This window comes from Nomascus leucogenys, chromosome 2 (assembly GCF_006542625.1).
Source record: "Nomascus leucogenys isolate Asia chromosome 2, Asia_NLE_v1, whole genome shotgun sequence".
NCBI lineage: Eukaryota > Metazoa > Chordata > Mammalia > Primates > Hylobatidae > Nomascus > Nomascus leucogenys.
In genome coordinates this window covers 89,489,657-89,516,559 of record NC_044382.1, presented here as the reverse complement: position 1 = coordinate 89,516,559, position 26,903 = coordinate 89,489,657, and the positions used below count along the sequence as shown (strand labels likewise).

Genomic DNA, 26,903 nt, shown 5'->3' with positions numbered 1-26,903 from the left:
TCAATATAATCAAAGTCCAAATTTTATTATAATTAGATCAAAATAACACCAAGGAAGCAAAGTTCATTTATACATAGAGCAATCTCTAAAATAAGATCTTGATGAAGAACTTCTGCTTCTGGAAAGAAGGAATGGAGATATGTTTCCCCACTCCTACTCTAAGTAACACACCCTGCATATTACATGTCAAGCAAACATAAAATGACTCTGAAAGGTGAGCAGAAAGCAGACCAGCTAGGGAACTTGGGACGTGAGGAACAGTATGATGGTGAGTTCCCCAGGTTTACTTTTTGTGGCATAAAACCCAGACTTGGAGCTGAAAAAGCTGACAACCCGGAAAGACCAACAGGCACAGACAAAAAAGCCTCAACAAACCCCCAGAGAAGAGGAAGCCTAGCAAGACAGAAAACTTTTAGCCAATAACCGCTCTACTCTAGCCAAGCACCAGAGAAAAACCTGTGGTCCCACCCCTGGTAGCAAAGGCTGGGACCCCAGATTTCCATTCTCACCGTTCAAAGAAGGCACTCCAAACTCCAGTTGGGGTTGTGTCAGCATCAGCCATACAGTAGCAAACAAGAGGTTCATCCTTGCTGTCCAGTACTGAGGATTTAACCCCCATGGTATCAGAGGAAACACCAGAGACTGGACTTCCACACCCACTCGGCAGTATTGAGACTCCCTTCTCACTCCTTATGGGGACTGTGTCAGAGAAGGCCCAGTGGAGGCCACATGGGAAGCTGGAACTCCTCCAGGCACCTAGCAGTAACAAGAAGCACCCATCTCCCTCGGGTTTCAACGGAAACCAAGCAACCTGGGTTTCTACCTCCACCTGGCGATAAGGAGGCAGCACACCCCTACCCTGCTGAAGCAGTGTCAGGGAAAGCCAGCTAGAACAGAAGGCTTAAATGAGACCCAGAATCTCATAACATAATACAAAAAAGCACTGGTTCCAACCAAAAATCACTCATCATACCAATTAACAGGAAAAGCTCCAAACCTCCAACTGAATGAAAAAAGACAATCGATAGATGCCAACACCAAGATAACAGAGATGTCAGAATTATCTGGCAAAGCTTTCAAAGCTGCCATGCTAAATGCTTTAACGGCAATTACACACATGCTTGAAACAAATGGAAAAACAGAAAGTCAAGGAAAGGAAAAATTCTCTGCAAAGTAATAGAAGGCATAAAGAAAAAAATGGGCCGGATGCAGTGGCTCACACCTGTAATCCCAGCACTTTGGGAGGCTAGGATGGGTGGATCTCCTGAGGTCAGGAGCTTGAGACCAGCCTGGCCAACATGGCGAAACACCGTCTCTACTAAAATAAAAAAATTAGCTGGGCGTGGTGGCAGGCGCCTATAACACCAGCTACTAGGGAGGCTAAGGCAGGAAAACTGCTTGAACCTGGGGGGCGGAGGTTGCAGTGAGCCGAGATCGTGCCACTGCACTCCAGCCTGGGCACAAAAGCAAAACTCTGTCTCAAAAAAAAGAAAAAATGAACAAAAATTTTAGAAGTGAAAAATATTATAACAGTGGATGCACTCAACAGCACAATAGAGGAAACAGATGAAAGAATTAGTGAAATGAAAAATAGAACAACAGAAATTATCAAATCTGGAAAGCAGAGAGGATACAGACTGGAATAAAAATAAAATGAATAGAGCCCCAGGAACTATAACAAAAGATCTAACATTCTTGTGATCAAAGTCCCAAGAGGAGAAAAGAAAGAAGGCAAAAAAAAAAAACCAAAAAAAAAAACCCACCACCAACAACAAAAACCTTGATGAAATAATAGATGAAATATTCACAAATTTGGCAAGAGACATAAACTTTCAGATTCAAGAAGTTGAGTGAACCACAAAAAGGATAAAGCCAAAGATACATGTTCCATGACACATAATTAAACTTTCAAAAACTAAAAAAAAAAAATATTGACAGCAGCAAGAAAGAAATCATACCTTAGCTATAGGGTAAAACAATTTGAATGATAGTAGATTTCTCATCTGAAACCATGAAGGTTAGAAGGAAGTGGCAAAATATTTTTCAAGTGCTGAAAAAATAATTGTCAACCCAGAATCCCATGCCTGGCAAAAAATATCTTCCAAAAATGAAAGGCAAATCAAGGCATTCTCAGATGATGAAAAACTAACAGACTCTGTCACAAGCAGAGCTACTCTAAAAGAATGGTTAAAGGAAGTTCTCTAAACAAAAAGGAAAAAATAAAAAGAAGAAACCTTAGAACATCAGGAAAGAAACAGCAAGGTAAGCAATAGGAACCCCTCCTGAGTTTCCTAAATTATGTCTGATGGTTGAAGGAAAAATTATAACGCTTTCTAAATATTTAAGACAATTATAATATTTAAGGTAATTATCTTATAAATGGGGGAGGATAAAGAAGCATAGACAGAGGTAAAGTTTTTATATTTCACTCAAACTGGTAAAACAATGACACAAGTACACTGTGATAAGTTATGTATATATAATGTAATACCTAGAGAAACCTGTAAAAAAGCTACATGATTTACTAATTTCTTCCTTTGATTTGTGCTTTTTGTGTATGTCAGGTATAGGATATCTTTTCAGATCCTGAGGTAATGAATACATACATATTTTCCAACTGAAATTTTCTGTATGATCTGAAATAGGGTTTAACTTTACAGTATGGAAAGCTGTTTGTCCCTGCAGCATCAGTTGAATAATCCCTCCCTCCCAGGACATCTAATGCCATCTCTGCCATATGAGCTTCCTATGTATGGATGAATTTGTTTTCTCCATCTTTCTTCTGCTCCATTGCTCCATTTGCTACTCTCTCCATATGCCAATTCCATACTAACTTACCATTGCTTTGTAAGTTTCGAGTTTTGGCCGGGCATGGTGGCTCATGCCTGCAATCCCAGCACTTTGGGAGGCCAAGGCAGGAGGATCATTTGAGGTCAGGAGTTCGAGATCAGCCTGGACACTATGGTGAAACCCCATCTCTACTAAAAATATGCAAAAATTAGCCAGGCGTGGTGACACATGCCTGTAGTCCCAGCTACTCGGGAGGCTGAGGCAGGAGAATTGCTTGAACCCAGGAGATGGAGGTTGCAGTGGGCCAAGATTGTGCTACTGCACTCCAGCCTGGGTGACAGAGTGAGACTCCATCTCCAAAAAACATAAATTTATATATTTATTTATATATATATATATATATATATATATATAAACATATGGCCGGGTGTGGTGGCTCACGCTTGTAATCCCAGCACTTTGGGAGGCCGAGGCGGGTGGATCACGAGTCAGGAGATCAAGACCACGGTGAAACCCCGTCTCTACTAAAAATACAAAAAAATTAGCCGGGCGTGGTGGCGGGCGCCTGTAGTCCCAGCTACTCGGAGAGGCTGAGGCAGGAGAATGGCGTGAACCCGGGAGGCGGAGCTCGCAGTGAGCCAAGATTGCGCCACTGCACTGCAGCCTGGGCAACAGAGCAAGACTCCGTCTCAAAAAAAAAAATATATATATATATATGTACATATATAAATATATATATATGTACGTATATATACGTATATATTGTATATACATATATATGTACGTATATATACGTACGTATATATACGTATATATGTACGTATATATATGTACGTATATATACGTATATATGTACATATATACATATATACGTACGTATATATAAATATATACGTACATATATATAAGTATATACGTACATATATATAAATATATGTACATATATATAAATATATATATGTACATATATATAAATATATATATACACACACATATATATATGTAAGTTCTGAGTTTTGATACGGCAAATATCTCTATGTCTTTCAGTGCTGTCTTACTTATTATTGGCCCTTTGATCTATCTTTTTAAAAGCAGCTTGTCAGTTTCTGTGAAAAACCTCACTGTCCTTCTGATTAGAATTGCATTGAAAAACATTCTCATGTACCCTACTATGTACTCACAAAATTGTTTTTTAAAAAAAAAAAAGAATTGCATTGAATTTATATTAAGGAGAACTGATATCTTTATGCTAGATCTTTCCATTCATTAACGTGTTGCATCTTTCCAGTATTTATTTAGTTCTTTAATATCTTTCAGTAAAGTTTCCAAATTTTCTTAAGACCTTATTTTCTTTTTGGTAAATAGAGTCTTAGATAATATTATTGTGGTTGCTATTTTAAATAGTATCTTTTAAAATTTTTTTCATTTTCTATTTGTTGGTGCTGTACTAAAACACTATTCATTTTTATAAACTGATCTTATATTTAATGGCATTGCTGAATTCTGATTACTTCCGATAATTTGTCACTTCTAGATTTTCTATGTAGGCAATATTTGGTCTGTGAATCATGTCAGCTTTAGGATTTTAAATACATAGTCTAAATATTAACTACTTTTCAGTTGTGCTATTCAAAAATATATTTCTGGGCAGTATCTGATCAGTTTCAGGTAATAAGAATGTACATATAAAATAATCTATGAATAACATTTATTAATCATAATATATTAAATTATGAGTTTAATTATTTTCATGGACAATTACAAACGTGATAGGAATTGGAGAGAGGATTAGAAGGCATATACAGAGAGATTATCTGTAAACAGATAAAACTGAAAAAAAAGGAATTTCATGAAATACCCTTACTGCACGTGATATACTCTGGAAACTTCTACTGTATTTTTTTAAAATGTTAGTCACAACCTACCAAACTGATTTCATGATCTTAGGTTAAGGTCTTGGATCAACTGGATTATCAGCTTTTAAAATGAATATTGCTACATGCTTCAGTTTCTGCATTTCTGTTTATGTTTAAGATCACATTAGTAATAAGAAGCACTTAACGGTTAAAGTTTAATGAGAAAAATAAAACAGAAGTAGTTTTAAAATTGAACTGGATGGCCAGGTGCAGTGGCTCACGTCTGTAATCCCAGCACTTTGGAGGCCAAGGCAGGCGGATCATTTGAGGTCAGGAGTTCGAGACCAGTTTGACCTACACAGCGAAACTCCTACGAAAATACGTCTCAACCGGGCACGGTGGCTCACGCTTGTAATCCCAGCACTTTGGGAGGCCGAGGCGGGCGGATCACGAGGTCAGCAGATCGAGACCATGGTGAAACCCCGTCTCTACTAAAAATACAAAAAATTAGCCGGGCGTGGTGGCGGGCGCCTGTAGTCCCAGCTACTCGGAGAGGCTGAGGCAGGAGAATGGCGTGAACCCGGGAGGCGGAGCTTGCAGTGAGCCGAGATAGCGCCACTGCACTCCAGCCTGGGTGACAGAGCGAGACTCCGTCTCCAAAAAAAAAAAAAAGAAAAGAAAATACGTCTCTACGAAAATACAAAAATTAGCCGGGTGTGGTGGCGGGCGCTTGTAATCCCAGCTACTGGGGAGTCTGAGGCAGAAGAATCGCTTGAACCCAGGAGGCAGAAGTTGCAGTGAGCCAAGATTGTGCCACTGCACTCCAGCCTGGGAGACAGAGCAAGACTCCCTCTCAACAACAACAAAAATGGAACTGGTACACTGGTACCCAATGGAGGGCAAACCACTTAAGTAATACTGTGGTCTGAAGACAGAAAAAGACTGGAAGATGCTAAATGCAGTCGCTCATGCCTGTAATCCCAAGAACTCGCAAGGCTGAGGTGAGAGCATCACTTCAGGCCTGAAGTTCGAGACGAGCCTGGGCAACATAGCCAGAACCCATCTCTACAAAATTTTTTTAAAAAAATTAGCTGTAAGGGGTGGTGCATGCCTGAGTAGCCGGGACTACCGGTATGTGCCTGATTAGTATGTTGCTCAGGAGGCTGAAGTGAGAGGATCTCTTGAGCCCAGGAGTTCAAGGCTGCAATGAGCTATGACCATGCCACTGCACTCCAGCTTGGGGAGCAGAGCAACACCCCTACTCTTTAAATTAAGCATGCAGGAAAGGTTTGAGCCTTTACACAGCATATTACAGCAATATCATAGCACAGGATCTCGTGAATACTGATGATATGACACCTTTATTCTGTACCTTACTCTCAATTTTGCTGTGAGCCTCAAACTGCTCAAAAATAAATAAATAAATAAAGCTCATCAAAAAAAAAAAAAAGAACTTCGTCCTCAGTTGGGGATATATCCCCTTGAATTGGTAGGAACAGTTTATTTTTAGCAACAGAGCATCACCCTTCATACCAAATAATCATTCATTTATATTTTATTAGTTTCATACATTTACTTTAATCTCAAATTTTGCTTGGACTTTATTCCTGTTAAAATAGTCATAAAACCTAGAGCACTAAGTTTTCGGTTTATAAACATTTAAGTCACGTTATAGTAAAACTAATTTAAGTCAAATGGGTGAGGAGGTTAGCAAGAATTATTTTTTCCTTTAAAATAGACTTTTTTTCACTTTTACAACAAACATATATTAACTTTGTAATTTTTAAAATTATAATTTAACAAATTTAAATAAGAAAAATTCTAACACAAAGTAGTAAATTAAAAGGTTGGTAGGCCAAATTTGGGAAACATCTAAATAAAGTATAAGCTCCTCCCACTAGTGCCCAGCATCCTCAATGAAACAGCTCCAGTCTTCCTCTCTGGCCTTAAACATAATCATTCAGCAAATACTCACTGAACAGCTCTTCTGCACTAGATTCTGTTGCAGGCTACTCTTGACCCATATATTCCTAACACTGCAGTCAACTCGATGTTCCCAATTCCCTTTTCTCATCCTGTGACCACACTTCCTGGAATGCCCTCTTTCTACCCAGCCCCACCTTCCCACCTAATTTAGGCGCTATGTTATTCATATCTATATGCTACCCACTGTTTGGTATGCCATTCCACATTTACTTGACTCTAAATATCTAAGAATTATATTGAAATGACTTCATATGAACCCACAGAATTGAGCTTATTAAACTTTGACAGAACAAACTGTAACATTGCAATCACGAAATTGGTACCATCAAGTACTGACCACTTAATAACATTTCGTATGTGTGAAACACTTCCTCTTAACCAAATTAATGAGTAAGACCTGTTGTTGTTTCTTTTACTCTCATTCTTTAAAAAAAAAAAAATTGAAATCTTTACACTAATGTTTAATTCAAATGACATTAGAAAGAAGTTGGACTTCAGCCATAACACAGATACCCAATTTGCATAACAATTCCTCTGATAATTATATAGTCTCACAGTTGTCACTTCATTTTGGCACCAAAACTCTGCTAAATATTTTCCATTAAAAACTTGAAAGTCAAAGTACAATAACACAAAGTAATAAGTAATTTCTACTGTATAAATTAATTTAATAACAGATGAACATAAAATGAAAATGCTACTATGGTAATTTCAAATATGTGTCACCATAAATGACATTCAGGTGGTACTATGCTTCCGCATAAAGAATCATGTTAGATAATACTTTTGTTAAACCTCAGATGATGTAAGGCTCTCTGTGGCCAAAAAGACATAATAATAATGTATTTCTAACACTGAAAGTAAACATATTAGAGGTTACTCTTATTCCCCAACATTAAGATTTCAATGTTTTCTTTAAATCTGCAGCATACACATCTGTCTTTGAGGAAGCACTTATGTGTTCAAGCATTTATTTCAAAGGTCAGATAGCTAAAGTCACTGTGGTACCACAGGACATTCTTCCACATGTCTTTTTCAAATGATATCAATGAGCTAAGGCTAGTTTTTAACCAAGTATCTTTCCGAATGTCATACAGTTTCAGTAAATTATAACAGAGTCAATAATGTAAAAAATCAGCTCACATCATTGGTTATATCACGTGTGATAAATTATAACTACACATCCCTACCTTGTCCTGGTTCTCCACCTAGCTCTTTAATTCCTCCCCTTCTGTTTGTATTCTTGCTCCTATTCCCAACTATTGGCATTCTCTAAGCTCCTTGATCTGATTCTTTTCTCTGTATCCACTTTTTTCTTTAGGGAAATATTTATTTTTAAAATTCAACTGTCCCATCTAGGCAGTACACTCTTCTCTTCCCTTCTATAATGCCATTCCTTTTCCCAGAAACCTTACTGCCTTCTATAGGAATCCATACCAGTTCGCTGGATTTCATAGGACTTCACTCTTTCTTTCTCAATTCTCAACATGAAAGTTCCCTCTAATCAGAGAAATCTCCCTTCTGTCTTCACACTTCTCTAATAATTCCAGCCTGTGTGCCTCAGACCTCATATCACTTCCATACACACAAAACATACCCTTCCTCCCTCCCCATTACCAACTCAAAGCCTTCTATTTTGCAAATGTACCAGCCTACCCCACCTCCTTCATACAGCTTTCCTTGGCTATGCCAGTGCTCAGGAAGCTCTCATTTCTTTGAACACAAAATTAAGGGCCATTTGTGATGTTCATCTGATTCACCTTAAAAGTCAGTTTCCTTTAGAACTAGTAAATATTAATAGTATTATTGCTTTCTAAAGCTTTCCCCTCAACCATTTCTATAAACATACAACATGTCTAAGTTAAAGCAACCTTAACTGCAATTGATAAAGGGCTCAAGACTATATTGCTTTCCATTTGTTTCTTTCTCTACATTTTTACAACAAAAGAAAGTGTAACAAGATAGTAAGACTGATTCCCTAAGACTCAGGCTGAAATCTTACAAACATACTTTACATAAATAAAAATAAATAACCTAAGAAAAATTGATAGTATATAATTATTTAGGAGTAATAATTTTAGATTACTATCATCTCTAATATTTGTTCTGAGTCACAATACGATACAAAGTAAGTAAGTCTGTACTTTCAGATATAAAAAGAAATGTGAAGATTTTAATAACCATCGAACAGTAATTCACAGAATACAAAATCCTTTGGAGACCTCTTGTGGTTAAAGTTAAGAATACCAAAAACCCTAAAATTTTAAGATAGACACTCCACAATTCCAAGCCATTCTTTTGCCTTTCCTCACACAGCTTTAACATATTATGTCTTCAAAATTAATAAAATATTATTAACCAGTAATTGACAAAAACTGCTGTTTTTACCTTTAGGTATACAGCATAAGAAAAAAATGGGGTACTTAATCTGAGATACAAGAAACTACTTATCAGTGTTTAAAACAGACAAGAAGGTATCACCAAAAACAAAACAAATTTTGTACTTGCAAATTTAATACTGTACTGTTTACTGGTTGTAAATATGGAAACAAAGAAGGTCATTATATAATGACATAGGGCTCAATTCAGCAAAAGGATACGATAATTGTAAATATACATGCCTGAGGCAGGCGGATTACTTGAGGTCAGGAGTTCGAGACCAGCCTGGACAACATGGTGAAACCCCATATCCTGTCTCTACTAAAATACAAAAAAATCAGCCAGGCGTGGTGGTGCACGCCTGTAATCCCAGCTACTCAGGAGGCTGAGGCAGGAGAATCACTTAAACCCGGGAGGCGGAGGTTGCAGTGAACTGAGATCACGCCACTGCACTCCCCCATGGGTGACAGAGCAAGACTCTGTCTCAAAAAAAAGAGAGAAAAAAAAAATTGCAGCTGGATACTTCAACACCCCACTTTCATCATTGGACAGATCTTCCAGACAGAAAGTCAATAAAGAAACGTCAGACTTAATCTTCACTACAGACCAAATGATCCTAATAGATATTTAGAGAACATTTCATTCAATGGTTGCAGAATACACTTTCTTTTCCTCAGCATGTAGAGGATCTAATCATTATAGCATGAATGATCTAAACATTCTCAAGATTAGATCATATGTTAGGTCACAAAACACGTCTTAAAACATTCAAAAAACTGAAATAATATCAAGAATCTTCTCTGACCACAATGAAATAAAACTAGAAATCAAAAACAAGAAGAATTTTGGAAACTATACAAACACGTGGAAATTAAACAATATGCTCCTGAATGACCAGTGGGTCAATGAAGAGATCAACAAGGAAATTTAAAAATTTCTTGAAACAAATGATAATGAAAACACATACCAAAACCTATGGGATAGACTGACAGCTGTACTAAGAGGGAAGTTTATAGCTAAAAGCACCTACATCAAAAAAGAGGAAAAATTTCAAATAAATAACCAAATGATAAACCTTGAAGAATTAGAAAAGCAAGAGCAAACCAAACCCAAAATTAATATAAAATAAAAATGAAAATCAGCAGAAATAAATGAAATTGAAACAAAGAAAATACAAAAAAACAAACCAAAAGTTAGTTTTTTGAAAAGATAAAATTGGTAAGACTTTACCCAGACTGTGAAGAGAGAAACCCCAAATAAATAAAGTTAGAGATGACAAAGAAGACATTACTACTGATACTACAGGAATTCAAAGGATCATTAGTGGTTACCATGAGCAACCATATGCCAATAAATTTGAAAATCTAGAAGAAATGGATAAATTCCTAAACACATGCAATTCACCAAGATTGAACCACGAAGAAATCCAAAACATTAACAGACCAATAACAAGTAACGAGATTGAAGCCATAATAAAGTCTCCCAGCAAAGAAAAGCCCAGGACCCAATAGCTTCACTGCTAAATTCTACCAAACATTTAAAGAACTAGACCCATGTTCCTCAAACTATTCCGGAAAAAAAAAAAAAAAAAAAAAAAAAGAATACTTCCAAACTCATTCTACGAGGCCAGTATTACCCTGATACCAGAATGAGACAAATTCATATCAAATAAAGAAAAGCCAATATCTCTGATGAATACTGATGCGAAAATTCTCAGCAAAATACTAGCAAACTGAACTCAACAACACATTAAAAATATCATTTATCATGACCAAGTAGAATTTTTCACAGAGATGCAAGGACGGTTCAGCATATGCAAATCAGTCACTATGATACATCATATTAACAGAATGAAGAAAAAAACATAATCATTTCAATTGATGCTGAAAAAGGATTTGATAAAATTCAACAACACTTCATCATAAAAACTCTCAAACAACTGGGTATAGAAGGAACATACCTCAACACAATAAAAGCAACATATAAAACAGACCCACAGCTATTATCATACTGAATTGAGAAATATTGAAAGCCTTTCCTCTAAGTACGATAATGATGCCCACTGCCACCACTGCTATTCAACATACTAGTCCTAACTAGGGCAATCAGACAAGACAAAGAAATAAAGGGCATCCAAATTGGAAAGGAGGACATCTAATTATTCTTGTTTGCAGATGAGATGATCTTAAATTTGGAAAAACGTAAAGACTCTACCAAAAAACTGTCAGAACTGATCAAACAAATTCAGTAAAGTTGCAGGACACAAAATCAACATACAAAAAGTAGCATTTCTATATGCTAACAGTGAACAACATGAAAAAGAAATCAAAAAAGTAATCCCATTTACAATAGCTACAAATAAAATAAAATATCTAGGAGTTAGCCAAGAAGTGAAAGATCTCTACAATGAAAACTATAAAACACTGATGTAAAACACTGAAGAGAACACACAAAAAAGGGAAAGATATTCCATGTTCATGAATTGGAAGAATAAATAGTTAAAACATCCATACTACCCAAAGCAATCTACAGATTCAATGCAATCCCTATCAAAATATTGTGACATTTTAAACAGAAATAGAAAAAATTAGCCTAAAATGTATATGAACAACAAATGACTCAGAATAGCCAAATATATCCTAAGCAAAAAGGACAAAATTGGAGGAATCACATTACCTGACTTCAAATTATACTACAGAGCTATAGTAACAAAAATGGCATGGTACTGGCATAAAAACAGACACACAGGCCACTGGAACAGAATAGAAAACCCAGAAATAAATCCATATATCTACAGTGAACTCATTTTTGACAATGGTGCCAAGAACACACACTGAGGAAAGGATCTTTTCAATAAATGGTGCTGGGAAAACTGGACATCCATATGCAGAACAATGAAACTAGACCCTATCTCTCACCATATACAAAAATCAAATCAAAAATGGATTAAAGACTTAAATCTAAAATGTCACACTATGAAACGACTAAAAGAAAACATTGGGAAAAGTCTCCAGAACACTGAACTGGGCAAAGATTTCTTGAGTAATAGGGCAACCAAAGCAAAGATGGACAAACGGGATCACATGAAGTTAAAAAGCTTCTGCACAGCAACAGAAACAATCAACAAAGTGAAGAGACAACCCATGGAATGGAAGAAAATATATGTAGACCACCCATGTGACAAGGGATTAATAACCACAACATATAAGGAGCTCAAACAACTCTACAGGAAAAATCTAATTATCCAATTTAGAAATAAACAAATTGAATAGACATTTCTCAAAAGAAGACATACAAATGGCAGCCTGGTATATGAAAAGCTCTCAACACCATCGTTCATCACAGAAATGCAAATCAAAACTACAATGACATACCATCTCACCTCAGTTAAAATGGCTTTTATCCAAAGACAGGCAATAATAAATGCTGGTGAGGATGTGGAGAAAAGGGAACCCTCATAGACTGTTGGTGGGAATGTAAATTAGTACAACCACTATGGAGAGTAGTTTGAAAAAAAACTACTAAAAAACTAAAAATAGAACTACCACATGATCCAGCAAACCCACTGCTAGATATATACTCAAAAGAAGGGAAATCAGTATATAGAAGAGATATGTGCACTCCCATGTTTACTACAGCACTATTCACAAGAGCTAAGATTTGGGAGCACCCAGGTGTCTGTCAGCAGACAAATGGGTAAGGAAAATGTGGTACATATATACAATGGAGTAGCATTCTGCCATAAAAAGGAATGAGATCCTGTCATTTGCAACAACATGGATGGAACTGGAGGTCATTATGCTACATGAAATAAGCCAGGCACAGAAAGATAAACTTTGCATGTTCTCACCTACTTGTGGGAGCTAAAAATTAAAACAATTGAACTCATGGAGATAGACAGTAGAAAGATGGCTACCAGAGGCTGACAAGGGAACTGGGGATGGTTAACAGGTGCAAAAAAAATAAAATAAGACCTAGCATTTGATAGTGCAACAGCATGACTACAGTCAAAAATCATTTAACTGTACATTTTAAAATAACTAAAAGAGTATAATTGGATTGTTTGTAACACAAAGGATAAATGCTTGAGGACATGGATACCCCATTTACCCTGATGTGATTATTATGCATTGTATGCCTGTATGAAAATATCTCATGTAACCCATAAATATATACATCTATTATGTACCTACAAAAGCTAACCATGCCTGGCTAATTTTTGTATTTTTAGTAGGGATGGGGTTTCACCATGTTGGTCAGGCTCATCTCGAACTCCTGATCTTGTGATCCGCCTGACTTGGCCTCCCAAAATGCTGGGATTATAAGCATGACCCACTGCGCCCAGTCACAGAAAATTTAATTAAAATATTAAAAAAAAAAAAACTTCCTCTTACAGAGAGCCTTCTACAGCAGGTACTATTTCAGGCGCTTTACCTATATTAACTTATTTAATCCTTACAACAACCCCATGAGGTAAGCACTCTTAATACCCCCAATATAAAGGATACTGAAGGACAATACAGTAGATAACTTACTCAAAGTCACTAAGGGGAAGAGCTCATTTTCCAACTCAAACCCTGAGTCACAAGAGTCCACACTGTTTGACCCCTGCTAACTTTTGAATTTCCTCTACTTCATTCTGTCCATAGATACAAATTAGCTGTAGGAACTCCACAGAAATGCAGATTTAACTTTTGACTTTGCTTAGTCCAATATGCAAATAAAGTGAAAATGATCGAAGGATACAAAAAAAAGCGCAAAGAACAAAAAATTACACATGGTCAGTAAACATAGGGAAAATTATTTACAATGCTAACTAGAGAAATTCAAATTAAAATAAGACAAAAGCAGGCATTAAATTTGGTAAAACCCATATAAGACACCTAAATTATCTTTGATATGCCAAATTCAAGCTTTTAAATCTCATGTGATGAACAAACATTAAGGAATATCACCAGTCAATGAATGCTGCTTGCCAAACAAAAATTCACTTTTGACAATGTCTGTCATTATGAAATATTTTGGTATTTTATTGAATTTCGCCATTGTTATTTTATAAAACTAAGCAGAAAACAAAAAAATGAATGTGTTGATAAAACTGATTGACTTTAGACTCAATCTAAATTAATAAAATATATACCAAGTTAATTTAATAAAATATATACTAAGTTAATAAAATATAAAGAAAAATGAACTAAATCAAAGACAGGAAATCATAATTTATCCATTTATCATAATTTATCATAATTTATCCATTCCATTTCTATATTCATTTTTTCAGTATTACAAATACTGTTATGATGAATATCCATATATAGAAATATTCATGTGCATTTCTGATGATTTCCTTAAATTCCTGAAAATGGAATTAACTGGATCAGCGGGTATGAATGTTTATAAAGCTCTTGATTGCCATTTCTCATATTACCATTTCTAGCAAGGAAATGATAGGAAATATTGAAAATACAATATAGAAGCCTACCTTTAAAAATTTTTTTCGAGATTTTATTAATTTTTTTAGTTCTGTAAAAGCAGCACTCCTTACAAGTTTACTGTTTGACTTTTAATTATTCAAGTTTGAACACATGGTCAGAAAAGGATTAAGATCAAAATGAAGAGATTTGATGCAAAATTTTTCATCTACGTGACTGGCAAAGATTATTTAAATGATCACCCCCAATGTGAGTAAAGGTTCAAAGAACCCTCCTAGACTATACTGGTAGAAGTATAAATTGATATTACCATTTCTAGCAAGCAATCAAGAGCTTTATAAACATTCATACCTTCTGGTCCAGTTAATTCCATTTTCAGGAATTTATCTTAAGGAAATCATCAGGAATGCACATGAGTATTTCTGTATATGGATATTCATCATAACAGTATTTATAATACTGAAAAAATGAATATAATAAAAATGGAATGGATAAATTATGATATACTTATATGACAATGTTGTGTACTTATTTTGTTTTTAAAAGTACCTACTGAAATATTAGAGGATAAACTGATGCTCCCTAGGATTTGCTTCAAAGCCAATAATCCAGGGAGAGAGAAAAGGGGAGGGAGTATAGAAAAATGAGAATGGTCCTGAGAAATGCTGAAGCTGGCTGGTAGAGTCATACGAGTTCATGACACTATTCTGTATAATTTTGTGTATGTTTGAAATTTTCTGCAATAAAGTTTTTAAAAATGGGGAATTTTAAAGTTAGAAAAAAACACACAGAATACAAAAATGATTTTGCAGCAGGAATGCAAGTTCACAAATGGAAAAAAGTGATATACACACACGGAAATAATGTGCCAAAATGTTTAACAGTCATTTTCTCTGGGTTACAGAATTCAACTTATGAATTTATCCTTTTTTTTTGTCTTCTAAATGAACATATATTAGTTTTATAATCAGAAAAACAAATTATGAAAGCTACTGTGAAAGAAATTAAATTCAAACGAAAATGAACACAACACTAAGGACAAAGAAACATATGAAACTTCACTTAATCAATCAGTTTGATTTTCTTTTTTTTTTTTTTTTTTGAGACAGAGTCTTGCTCTTTCGCCCAGGCTGGAGTGACGTGGTGTGATCTTGGCTCATTGCAACCTCTGCCTCTCAAGTTCAAGCGATTATCCTGCCTCAGCCTCCGGGATAGCTGAGATTACAGGTGTCTGCCACCACGCCCAGCTAATTTTTGTATTTTTTTTTTTTTTTAGCAGAAACGGGGTTTTGCCATGTTGGCCAAGCTGTCTTGAACTGCTGACCTCAGGTGATCCACCCGCCTCAGCCTCCCAAAGTGCTAGGATTACAGGCATGAGCCACCGTGCCTGGCCTTGATTTTCTAAATGATTTGCCTACCTACTACATGAAAATCCTCATGGGCTTCTCTGCCTAGTCCAAAGTCCAAATTCCTCAATATACAGTCTACTTCGCTGAAGCCCCTGCACACCTTTCTGGTCTCTTTCCCACCACACTCCAGGTGGCAGTACAGTCTTTCCAACAAGGCACCTTCACGTTTAGCACTTAGTACATCATGCCTTTAAGTCTAGTTAGGCATGCACACATCTGCCTCTCCTGTGGGGTTGTAAACTCTGCCAGACATATATCATAACCACATCTTCTTCCTCTGCATGCACAGTGCCTAGCACACCGCTTCATACGTAAGTGGCCTGATCTTAGATCCAGTAAACAAAACCACTGGACACAGCCATGAATTGAAACTTGCAGGACAGACAAAGCATTTCCAAAGTTACATAAACTTTGTAAGAAGTGAACTCTAAATTATCTCCAGAAACTGAAGATTACCAATAATTAAATATCATAAACCCCATAATTATCAAATAATATCATTAAATAATATCAGAAACCTCTTCAAAAAGACTGCCTTCTAAAGTCCTACATTAAGGTGATAGTAGGGGTAGGTGGTGTTTCTTCTCTTTGTTTTTTAGATATGAGATCTCACCTTAGTTGCCCAAGCTGGTCTCAGATTCTGGGGCTCAAGCAATCCTTCCTCCTCAGCCTCCCAAGTGGCTGGGATTACAGGCATGTGCCACCATGCCCAGCTTTGTTGTTTTACTTTTTTTTTTAATTTCCACTACTACAGTGGAAATATAATTTTTGTAAGTAAAAACTATTTTTAGCAACTTTAGTAAGTATCAGTTTTGGAACTAAACCTAAGTTTCGGAATCAGTATTATATTCCAGTGATGTGCCAACTTACCTAACAGATGTGGCTCTGTGGACGAGCGCCTCTGTTTGCTCGGACAAGGCCGAAGGAAGCAGCAGCTCTACTGGCTGCAGGCTTGACATCCGGGTTTCTAGCTCTGAACGAGAAGCAGAGTCCTGGAAACTATCAAACACAACCTCACCTGTGGCAGGCTGCACTCCCTAAAAACAAATACAAATATAATGTTACAGAAAAAATGTATTTCCCCAGTTATGGCTATAACACAGCATAAACATGGAAAAAGTAAAGATGATACACTCGGGAGTATGTATGTACTCTATTTCTAAAGTGTTAGAAACCTGTCTGCTTTTCGAGACTCTTACACGAAGAGTCAGACTCACAGATATCTAAATGACACTATAAATCAGATTTCCGAGAGCCGCCCTGAATACAAGGCCTGGAGTTAATATACCTAACGGAGTGACTATGGCAAGTTACCAAACACTGCCAGGCCTCAGTTTCTTCCTCTGTAAATGGAACCAAACCAGCCTACTTCTCTCATAAGGTTATTGTAAGGATCAAATTATAAAATAAACAGGAATTATCTGTGAACTATAAAGCACTGTACAAATAGTAGTTATCACTCAAAGTAACAAGTGATATGGTCCTAGTAACCAGACCACCAGAACCGTAGTAAATTACTACTTCATACATCAAAGTAACACATAAGAAGTATACTTTACCAAACTCTGAATGAAGCCCAAGTAGACAGTCTATCCAGTGGAATAATCATGCCAACTTGAACCTACTCCCTAACATCCTAAGCCAGTAATAGCAAAGATAAACTAGAAAAGATCATGGTTTGGAGAAGTGATAGGAAGTTTCTAGCCAAGGTCCCAGAGTGACAATGGAGTAGAGTCAAGATTCAAACCCAGGAAATCTGACTACTCCCCAGTCCACACTGTTAGCCACTACGGATGCTTATGAAAGCCATGGGGCTAGTTACAGGCTGCATTAGCTAAAAAGAGGAAAAATCACCAACCCCTATGTTCATATACGACTGATGGAAAGCCACTTCTGACAACAGCAAGGCATTATCTAGGAATGTTGAAGTATCCATACCCCATAATTCAGCAATTCCTCCCCCAAGGATATACTCTGGAGAAACTCAGGCATTTGTATATGATACAAGACATACAAAAATATTTACAGCAGCATTCTCTGTACAACTGTAAACTAGAAAGAATGCACATGTCGATCAACAGGAATGAATAAACTGTAGATCATAAAATGAAATAGGAAAAGGCAATGAGAGAACTACAGCGACACATGTAAATAAATCTCACATACAAAATGGTAAACAAAAGGAGCAAAACCCAAAACAATACACACACTATATTTACATTTGTATAAAACGTTTAAGGTGGTAAGGCTGGAACTAGAAGCTCCAACTAAAAGCAAGGAAATCATCATCTTAAAAGTCTGGACTACAGTCACCTCTGGAGGGAATGGACACCCAGGGATCTTATGGGTTGGAGGCAGTGTTATAGCTCCTCTAACTGTAATTAAGGAACATCCTTAATTCTAGCCCAGAGGCTTTCTCTGGAGCCTAGAGAGATGGACTATCAGTACATAAGGATACACATGTAAATTTATATACCAATCTACAAACCAAGCATTTACAAAAACCAGGCACAGATGTTAAAGTAACAAATTTTTCAGTCAGCCAAATTCCCTTTTTCTTTAATCAGAGAAATGGTCTATACTGTAATACCCACAACATCTATCACCCTGTGTGATATGTGACACACTGAGAAACCTAAAATCAGTCTGTATAAAACTGCACTGCTCAGACTGAAGGCACAGAGCCTGACTGCAGTGGTACTACAACAGCAAAGCCCTTTGAATTTTAGACTAATTACCAATACTCAAAAGGTGACTCCCAGGTACTGACCAGGCAATGGGTGACACCCATTGTGACAGGGAAAACAGTGTTGAGGGTAAAAGAAGATCAGATCAATTTCGGCCACACTGAGTTTGAGGAGCCAGAGTAAATTCTAAGTATCTTTGTTCAATAAAAATTTGGATGCAGGAGCCTGGAGCTCGGGAGAGGTGCAGCCTGGACCCAGAGCTCAGGATGTCATCAGCCCAAAAGTGGTTGCTGAAGTAAAGGACAGCTCCAAAGAAAATGCTTGAAGGGCAAACAGCTGTTGTCATTTTTCCGCGTCCCAGTTCGCACACATGGTTAACTCTGGCGGTAAGCCAGATGGTATTTCTAAATGCGCTAAGTAGGAATTATATACTATCAACTCTGTTCTTTAGAAGGAGTTTTAGGTAAATATAAAATAGCACATTACATATGTTAAAGCTTAAAAGTAAGTAACTTTACTATTTGTATATAGGTCCAACTGTCTGTAGCTAGATAAAACGTGCTTCTCAAGGATAAAAATATCATTTAGAGCTGTCTAACACCAACAGGAATGCTAACTCTCTGAAAGAAGGGCTTATTGGTTAAGCAAATGTCAAGTTAACACAGAGTTATGCAGTCAAAATAAGGTATTAAAAGGCACATCGGAGACATTCAGATGCTAAGAACTTTTGTTGATATTGCCACTGACCATAGAAATTAGAAAAAGCAAAGAGAATTAGTTTTCACTTGGACACAGTTCCACTTGTGCTTAACTTACAACAGAAAAGGGGTGTCTGATTGTTCTGAAGGGCCTTAAAAAGTCTAAGACTTTTAGCAGAGTCCAGGTAAGTCTGTAAATGAGCAAATTTATTCACAAACTGCCAGAAAATCAATAAAACTATGACTTGGCCAGGCGTGGTGGCTCACGCCTGTAATCCTAACATTTTGGGAGGCCGAGATGGGCCGGCCACCCGAGGTCAGGAGTTCAAGACCAGCCTGTCCAACATGGTGAAACCCCATTTCTACTAAAAATACAAAAATTAGCCTGGTGTGGTGGTGGGTGTCTGTAGTCCCAGCTACTCGGGAGGCTGAGGCAGGAGAATTGCTTGAACCTGGGAGGCAGAGGTTGCAGTGAGCCAAGATCACACGATTGCACTCCAGCCTGGGTGACAAGAGTGAAACTCCGTCTCAAATAAATAAATAAATAAAACTCTAAATCACAAATTACATTTATCTAGAAAACTGTTTGTAAATAATCCTAATATTAATTTAGTATGGTATTTTATATCAGCCAATTATCATTTCTCTTTAATTATCCCTTCCTCCAAATCTAGATATAATACCACAGTCATTCATGTTTAACTTCAAATCCCTAGAGGAAATTTATAGAACACTTTGCCACCCATGCTTGTGTTGGCTTAGTGTTTTATTCTGCTATCTGTACATTGTCCACACATATGTCTGCCATTGTGTCTATCTTCAACCTTAAAATCTCAGGGCACATGGACCAAGACCATCTGGATCTCTCCATAGCATAGAGTATTGATATGGTTTGGCTGTGTCCCCACCCAAACCTCATGCTGAATTGTAATCCCCATTGCTGAGGGGGAGACCTGGTGGGAAGTGATTAGATCGTGAGGCCAGATTTCCCCCTTGCTGTTCTCATGACAGTTCTCACAATATCTGGTTGTTTAAAAGTGTGTAGCACTTCCCCCTTCACTCTCTCTCCTGCTAGACTTGTGCTTGTGAAGATGTCACTGCTTCCCCTTCGCCTTCCGCCATGATTGTAAGTTTCCTGAGGCCTCCTCAGCCATGCTTCCTGTACAGCCTGTGGAACCATGAGCCAATTAAACCTCTTTTCTTTATAAATACCCAGTCTCAAGTGGTTCTTTATAGCAACGTGAGAATGGACTGCTACAAGTACCAAGTAGCCATGAGAAAATTGTAACTAGCGATTTAACATATAATATCGTGAGAAAAATATTTTTCTTGTATAATTATCTGAAGGTACACTTCATCAGATATCCTTATTATAAACCATACATGATAGGTCATATTTAGAGATACCATGAACAACTAACATTTGTTCCTCACCTGCAAAGTACTTACCACAATGCCAATAAAAATGTTGCCCTTTTTTTTGTCCCTAACATTTTCCTTATTTTCAGAGATGCACAGAAGATAGCTGGTAGAAGTATCAGTCATTATCTCATCAACATTTACAGCATCATCCAGCTTGATTAGGGGATTCACATTTAATAATAATTAAAGAAAAATAATTATTTTTATATGCTAAATTCTAAATCCTAATATGCTAAATTTCCAATAATATTAACTATTTTCTCCTTTAAAATAATGGTTCACAGCCAGGCGCAGTGGCTCACACCTGTAATCCCAGCACTTTAGGAGGCCAAGGTGGTAGGATCACTTAAGGCTAGGAGTTTGAGAGACCACCCTGGGCAACAGAGCAAGATGCTGTCTCTACAAAATAAAAAAATAAAAATAAAGAAAAAAATAATAAAATGATGGTTCATTTCACCCAGTACTTCTGCCCTTTGCAAAAATCTTCTGCCCAGTATTCATTCTTCTGATTTATTTGGATCATAGTTGCATGCCTTATCTTTCCTAAGATATAAAGATCATGAAGACAGATAACCAGTATCTTACTTCCAAAGGGCTTAGTGGAATACATCAGACCCCATGGAGGCCCAAATATCAACCCACTTCTTCACTTGGATAATGCTGGGACTTGAATCCTTAACAAACCCATAATGTTTAATTCCACGATTCAAAGTATAAATACACTAAAATGGTGTAAATTATTTTCCTCTTTTAATGTACCTAAGAGCTCCCAGATATAGCAAGAGCATTTTTTAAAGACATGAGAAAACAGAAACATATATACATTATATGTGCGTGTATGTCTGTGTATGTGTGTATAAAATGAGTCCATTAACTAAACCTCAGGGATGACGGCTGATTTGGGGCAAAGTCTGGACATATCTTTGGACATCAGGACATAGGACCCATAAAAGCAGCAAAGGAAAAGCAGGGAGGGGGACTGTACTAGAAATGGGCTTCAAATAAGAGAGTCAAGCTTTGGCAAAAGAAAAAATAAAAATACCAGGTTCTTACAGCCTGATCAGCTTAGAACAACACAAGGCTGTTAATAGTTTGGAGCCCATTTTGAGTGATAGCTGTTCCCTATTTATAGTATTCATGGAACAAAACAGTCCTTAGAATTAGATGAGCTGAGAAATAAGCAGATCTGCAATAAACCATAACAGAAATAATACTTTCACACAGTAACATTTAAGGCCTTCTTATCCCTCCATTCTTCCATTATCAGAGAACTGATTCCACCCCATAGTAATTTTTTTTAAACGCACCCTGGTCTAATTTTACATATAATTACTTGGCTTTTGAAATTGACAATTTTGCTTTTGAAATTATTTGGCATCAAATAACACACTGCATTTATGAATGACCATAAATTTAGGGGCAATCGTTATGCATACTGAAAAATCTTACCAAGTGAGAAAACTTCACCCACAGCCCATTTTCAAAAGTAATAAAATTTTTATAAAGTTAACAATTAATGAAGACGGGCTACCGCTATATTTTATAGGCATTTAACTCTGTCTTAATTCTGACTTCAGCAGTTTTCTTTTCACATTTTGAATTTTTGGTTTGTTTTTTTGAGACAGGGTCTCACTCCTGTCACCCAGGCTGGAATGCAGTGGCATGATCACGGCTCACTGCAGCCTTTACTTCCTAGGCTGACGTGATTGTCCCACCTCAGCCACCCAAGTAGCTGGGACTATGGGCAAGTGCCAACATGCCTAGCTAATTTTTTGTATTTTTTTGTGGGGGTTTTGCCATGTTGCCCAGGCTGGTCTCAAACTCCTGGGCTCAAGCAATCTGCCCACTTCAGTCTCCCAAAGTGCTGGGATTAAAGGCATGAGCCACCGCGCCTGGCTTCAATAAGTTATTTTTTAGGTCTCACTTTGGAAAGACCCTGAGGAGCTTGTAGGCCCTAAGCACCTAACTACTACCCACAAATGGGCTAAGGAAGATACAATTTCAAATCAGATACCTGACATCGTCTTTTATTAGGGTTGCCTTTTTTCTTGCTCTTGAAGTATGATGAACTGACCTTCTACTATGACATGTGAAAAGATGCTTGTTTCCAGCCACTGCTTCCCTCTTGAATAGCACACCTAATAAAGGGTTCACCTTAATGCCTCTCAGCTCATCTAAAAAGTTCCCAAAGAGCAACTAAAAACAAACAAACAAACAAACAAACAAAACCTGCCATCTTCAAACAAAGCCCTTGTATCATTTAAGAGAAAAACTCCCATCCAAAAAGGATATCTTCTCCAATAAGTGTAGATTTTGTATAAATGGCAGTCAATTTCCGGGAAAAGAGTGAACTTCTGTTGTCTCCAATGGCCTTTAATGCTGCAGTTTCAGTTTGCTTCACAACTCCCACCTTCAACAAAAATAAGAAATATTGATATCAAATGACAAAAAATGACTTGTAAAAACTCCTTTCAAAATGTTTAAAGGTTAATTCTGAAACGGTTAAAATAATCAGTCCACAATGTTCAGATGTAGGGCTTAAAGGAGTTGACAAGGGTGGATAAATCACTAAGAAACACTATCACAGAGTTTAAAAATTTACCCTAAATATCTAACAATATGTTAAAAACTCACAAATGTATAATACTAATAATTATGAAACACTTTCAGTTCTCTAAAATGCAAAATTCTAAACCAATTGAAGCCTACCTACCACCTTACAAAACACATTTGCACTCTCTGGAAGAAAATCCCAATTTCCTTTTCCCACAAGTTAAAGCGAAAGCTGACCTTATATCCTTTTGCCACCAGGCGGCGTACATGAACAAACAGTCTGTGAGTAGGTATACTTGCTGTCATAAAGTTGTGATCTAAATGGCAATAAATATTGAGCTCTCGGGCTGCAATCTAAAAAATGAAAAAAGAAAATATCAATAAATTTATATTTTAAGATTCCCTATGTGATGTTGGTTCACTTTGTTAAAAATTAATCAAGGTATATATTTAGGATTTGTACACTTAATCTAAATGTGTACTATGTCAATAAAAAGTTTAAAAAAAAGTTCCCTGTATAGAAGCCTATGGTTTAATGTATTTTGGGCAGTTCCAGTGACCTAACTTCAGTATCAACATCTGTATCTACAAAAGACTCAGAAAAATATGATAGGTCTTCTATGTCCTTAGAGCTTTCCCTACACAAAGACTATCCAATACAGAGATCTTGAGGCTGTAAAAGAGTAAGAATTCGCTACATGGCATGTGCAAATGACTGACATTTAGAAGACACTACAGAGTATGCAGAAATGATGAACCCATCCGGACAGTGGAATCATTGAAAAAGTAAAAAGAGAAGCCTCAGGCTGGCTAATAATTAATGATGCATGACTGATGGAAATATAGAACCATGAAGCACCATCTGATTCCCTGATTTCCTCTAGAAAGCACCATGGCTTAGATATTGCCCACTGAAGCCATGGAACTCTAATTCCAACACTCTCACCCCCCAACCTCACCCCTTCTCTGAACTCTATTAGTCCCTCACAGAAGGGCAGAAAAACATCAGCCTTTACCTTGGTCAGGCCTGAATTTACCGTTTAACCTAGATAGTTTCTCTCCTTTGCCTAGGGGATGCCAACTACATATTTGTTCCTGCCCTCAGAAAACATGGTGACACTATCTCAGAGCCTAATTTAATATCACAGAACACAGCATAATGCATCTGACTTAGAGAACGTTGCTTGGCTGCCACAGAGGATTTAGGAAACTTGAAGAAAAAAAGTTGGCCAAGTCTTTACTTCCCATCCAGGAGGTACAGACATGCTACCTCATCACTCTCTGGTGTACAATCCAAACAGGTCTCAAACTATAGAATCATCACAAGCATTCATGACTTCCAACAAAGGTCTCATCTGCAATACTTTCCCTAAGTTTGCCCATGAAATGTTCAAATTTCACTTTCAACCTTCTTGACTAGGGCCTATAATAAATATTTCAACATTAAATACAATCCCTTTTTTTTTTTTTTTGAGACAGTCTTGCTGTGCCGCCCAGGCTAGAGTGCAATGGCAGGATCTCGGCTCACTGCAACCTCCATCTCCCGGGTTCAAGCGACTCTCCTGCCTCAGCCTCCTGAGGAGCTGGGACTAAAGGCATGCACCACCACACCCAGCTAATTTTTTTAATATTTTTAGTAGAGATGGGGTTTCACCATGTTGGCCAGGCTGGTCTCAAACTCCTGACCTCAAGTGATTCACCCACCTCAGCTTCCCAAAGTGCTGGGATTACAGGCGTGAGCCACCACACCTGGCACAATCCCAATTTAGACTAAGACACCAAGTTGACTGACACACAAAGAGATCTGTAAAACTTCAAACAACTTCTGGTGGTAGCTGGCAAAGTTCACGTGTTCTTCCACTGAGACTTAACTTTGTTCCTGGCTATGAAAATTCATAAATTAAGGGTAAACAGAGGAACTTCTATACATCTCAAAAATGTTTTCTTGCTTGAGTCTTCATTAGAAAACATATTTACATGATTACGGTTTATTCACTAATTGACTCATCCAATAAACTTCGGATGGATAAAAAGTATTGGCCTAGTACCATGGAGAATAAGTGCTAACATTCCAATAGAGACCTCTCACTTTTTCCCACCAAGTCTGGTTCCCACCAAGTTTCTTGTGTTCATTTTTAGTTTTTACTTTACATAACAGTATTTTTTAAAAGGTGATTGATCAAATCAGCTTTTATATAAGGTCAGAAAATGAAACAAAAATACTGAAAAATATCTAAGGCTAGACAAGAAAAACATAAAATAGTGCCTGAAAAAACGACTTACCTCTGCATCTTCCCCAAAGAATCTATACTTATATCCACATTCCACACACAAAACTGCATCTCTGTGCTGCTGCTTCATTTCTATGTATTGTAATTCTAGCGGCGTATAGATGCTTTTGGACCGTTTGTTAGCTGGTTTGGAAGCAGTTTTCTGTAAATTTTCATGACTTGTATTTGATGATCCAAACTGACTGAGATCAAAAAGTGTTGTGTCCTGGCAACCAAAAGATTATTATAAAGTTTTAAAAATATTAACCACAATAAGAAGTTCCCAGAGACGGAAAATGAAAATCTGGCAAAAAGCTAACACTTAGGGAATCTAGGTGAAAAGTTTATAGAAGCACATTGTAGCATTCAGGCAAACTATCCATAGGTTACAAATATTTTCAAAGCAAAAGGTTAAAAAAAATTATGAACCAAGTAAGTAAGCTATCACAGAATTTTTATGCAAATTTTGAAAGTCTAAATATCTTAATGTTTTACATACTTGTTTTTAAATTTGATTTCATTAAATCTATTATTAACATTTATTTTCTTTTTATTATTTATTCTCAGGTGTGTAATGCACAAAAGGCCAATGGCGACAAATCTGGCTCTCTCTCAGAAGTAGGGCAAAACCACTTTGAGCAAAGCATGCCAACAGATAAAGCTGCACTTAATGTTTTATACTTCCAAGCACACTGTAAAAGACAGCACATTCTATAAATTCTTATAGAAAGAAAGAACCATGATTCTCTTGGTAAAGAAACATGAGAAAGAGCTGTTAAAAAATATACAGCACAAGGCCACATTTTCAACATTAGTACTCCTACTATTCTTACCTTTCTGTGAGGAACCATAATTAATTCCAATTCACAGCTTAGGGAAAATTCCTCGCTTATTAGACTTAATTTAGAAAAATGTAAATGAGACAAATTTATAGGCTAAATCCAACTTCTAATTAATTACCACTCTGTCACTGCCAACTTCTAAAAATTTACCCAGCTCCCCCTACAATCAAAAATATGGCCTAAAAGTCTAGTGACCAAAAAGAAGAGGCGAGAGTGAGAGAGAAGCAAAATGGCCCAAGAATGGGAACCCCAATCCAAAAGAAAACCCAGAAACATGTACACTTTGTAGTTCCCAAATGTTTAAAACAATTTAGCTTCACCGGGACATCAGGTAGAGATACTAACTTTTCAAAAAAAAACTCAATTTATTTGAACAGTGCAGTCCAACAAACCTCCAAAGATCAGCAATAAGAAGACGGTGAGGTGTGGAGAGGTTGCCAAGAGAAATCCAGGTCATTATGATGGCAATGGCAGCCCACCTGGAGCAGCCACTGCCGTAACGCCAGCTGCGGTAGGAGAGGCGTAGCCAGGGCTGCATGCTCCACAGAACTGACAGGAGCCAGAAATGGGTGGAAGAAG

The 26,903-nt window shown here is 37.0% G+C and overlaps 1 protein-coding gene across 3 annotated transcripts in view; it reads right to left on the bottom strand.

Annotated features, from left to right (window-relative positions):
• Window positions 1-26,903, bottom strand: part of MSH3 (mutS homolog 3) — a 229,626-nt gene that overhangs the window by 188,527 nt on the left and 14,196 nt on the right. For all 3 annotated transcript variants that reach the window (XM_003261531.3, XM_030800806.1, XM_030800807.1), the window contains exons 4-8: window positions 25,496-25,708; window positions 23,450-23,566; window positions 22,952-23,069; window positions 20,687-20,832; window positions 16,723-16,889 (exon numbers count right to left, since the gene is read on the bottom strand). In XM_003261531.3, coding sequence (XP_003261579.2) covers window positions 16,723-16,889; window positions 20,687-20,832; window positions 22,952-23,069; window positions 23,450-23,566; window positions 25,496-25,708 — 761 coding nt within the window. The remainder of the gene's footprint in view (window positions 1-16,722; window positions 16,890-20,686; window positions 20,833-22,951; window positions 23,070-23,449; window positions 23,567-25,495; window positions 25,709-26,903) is intronic.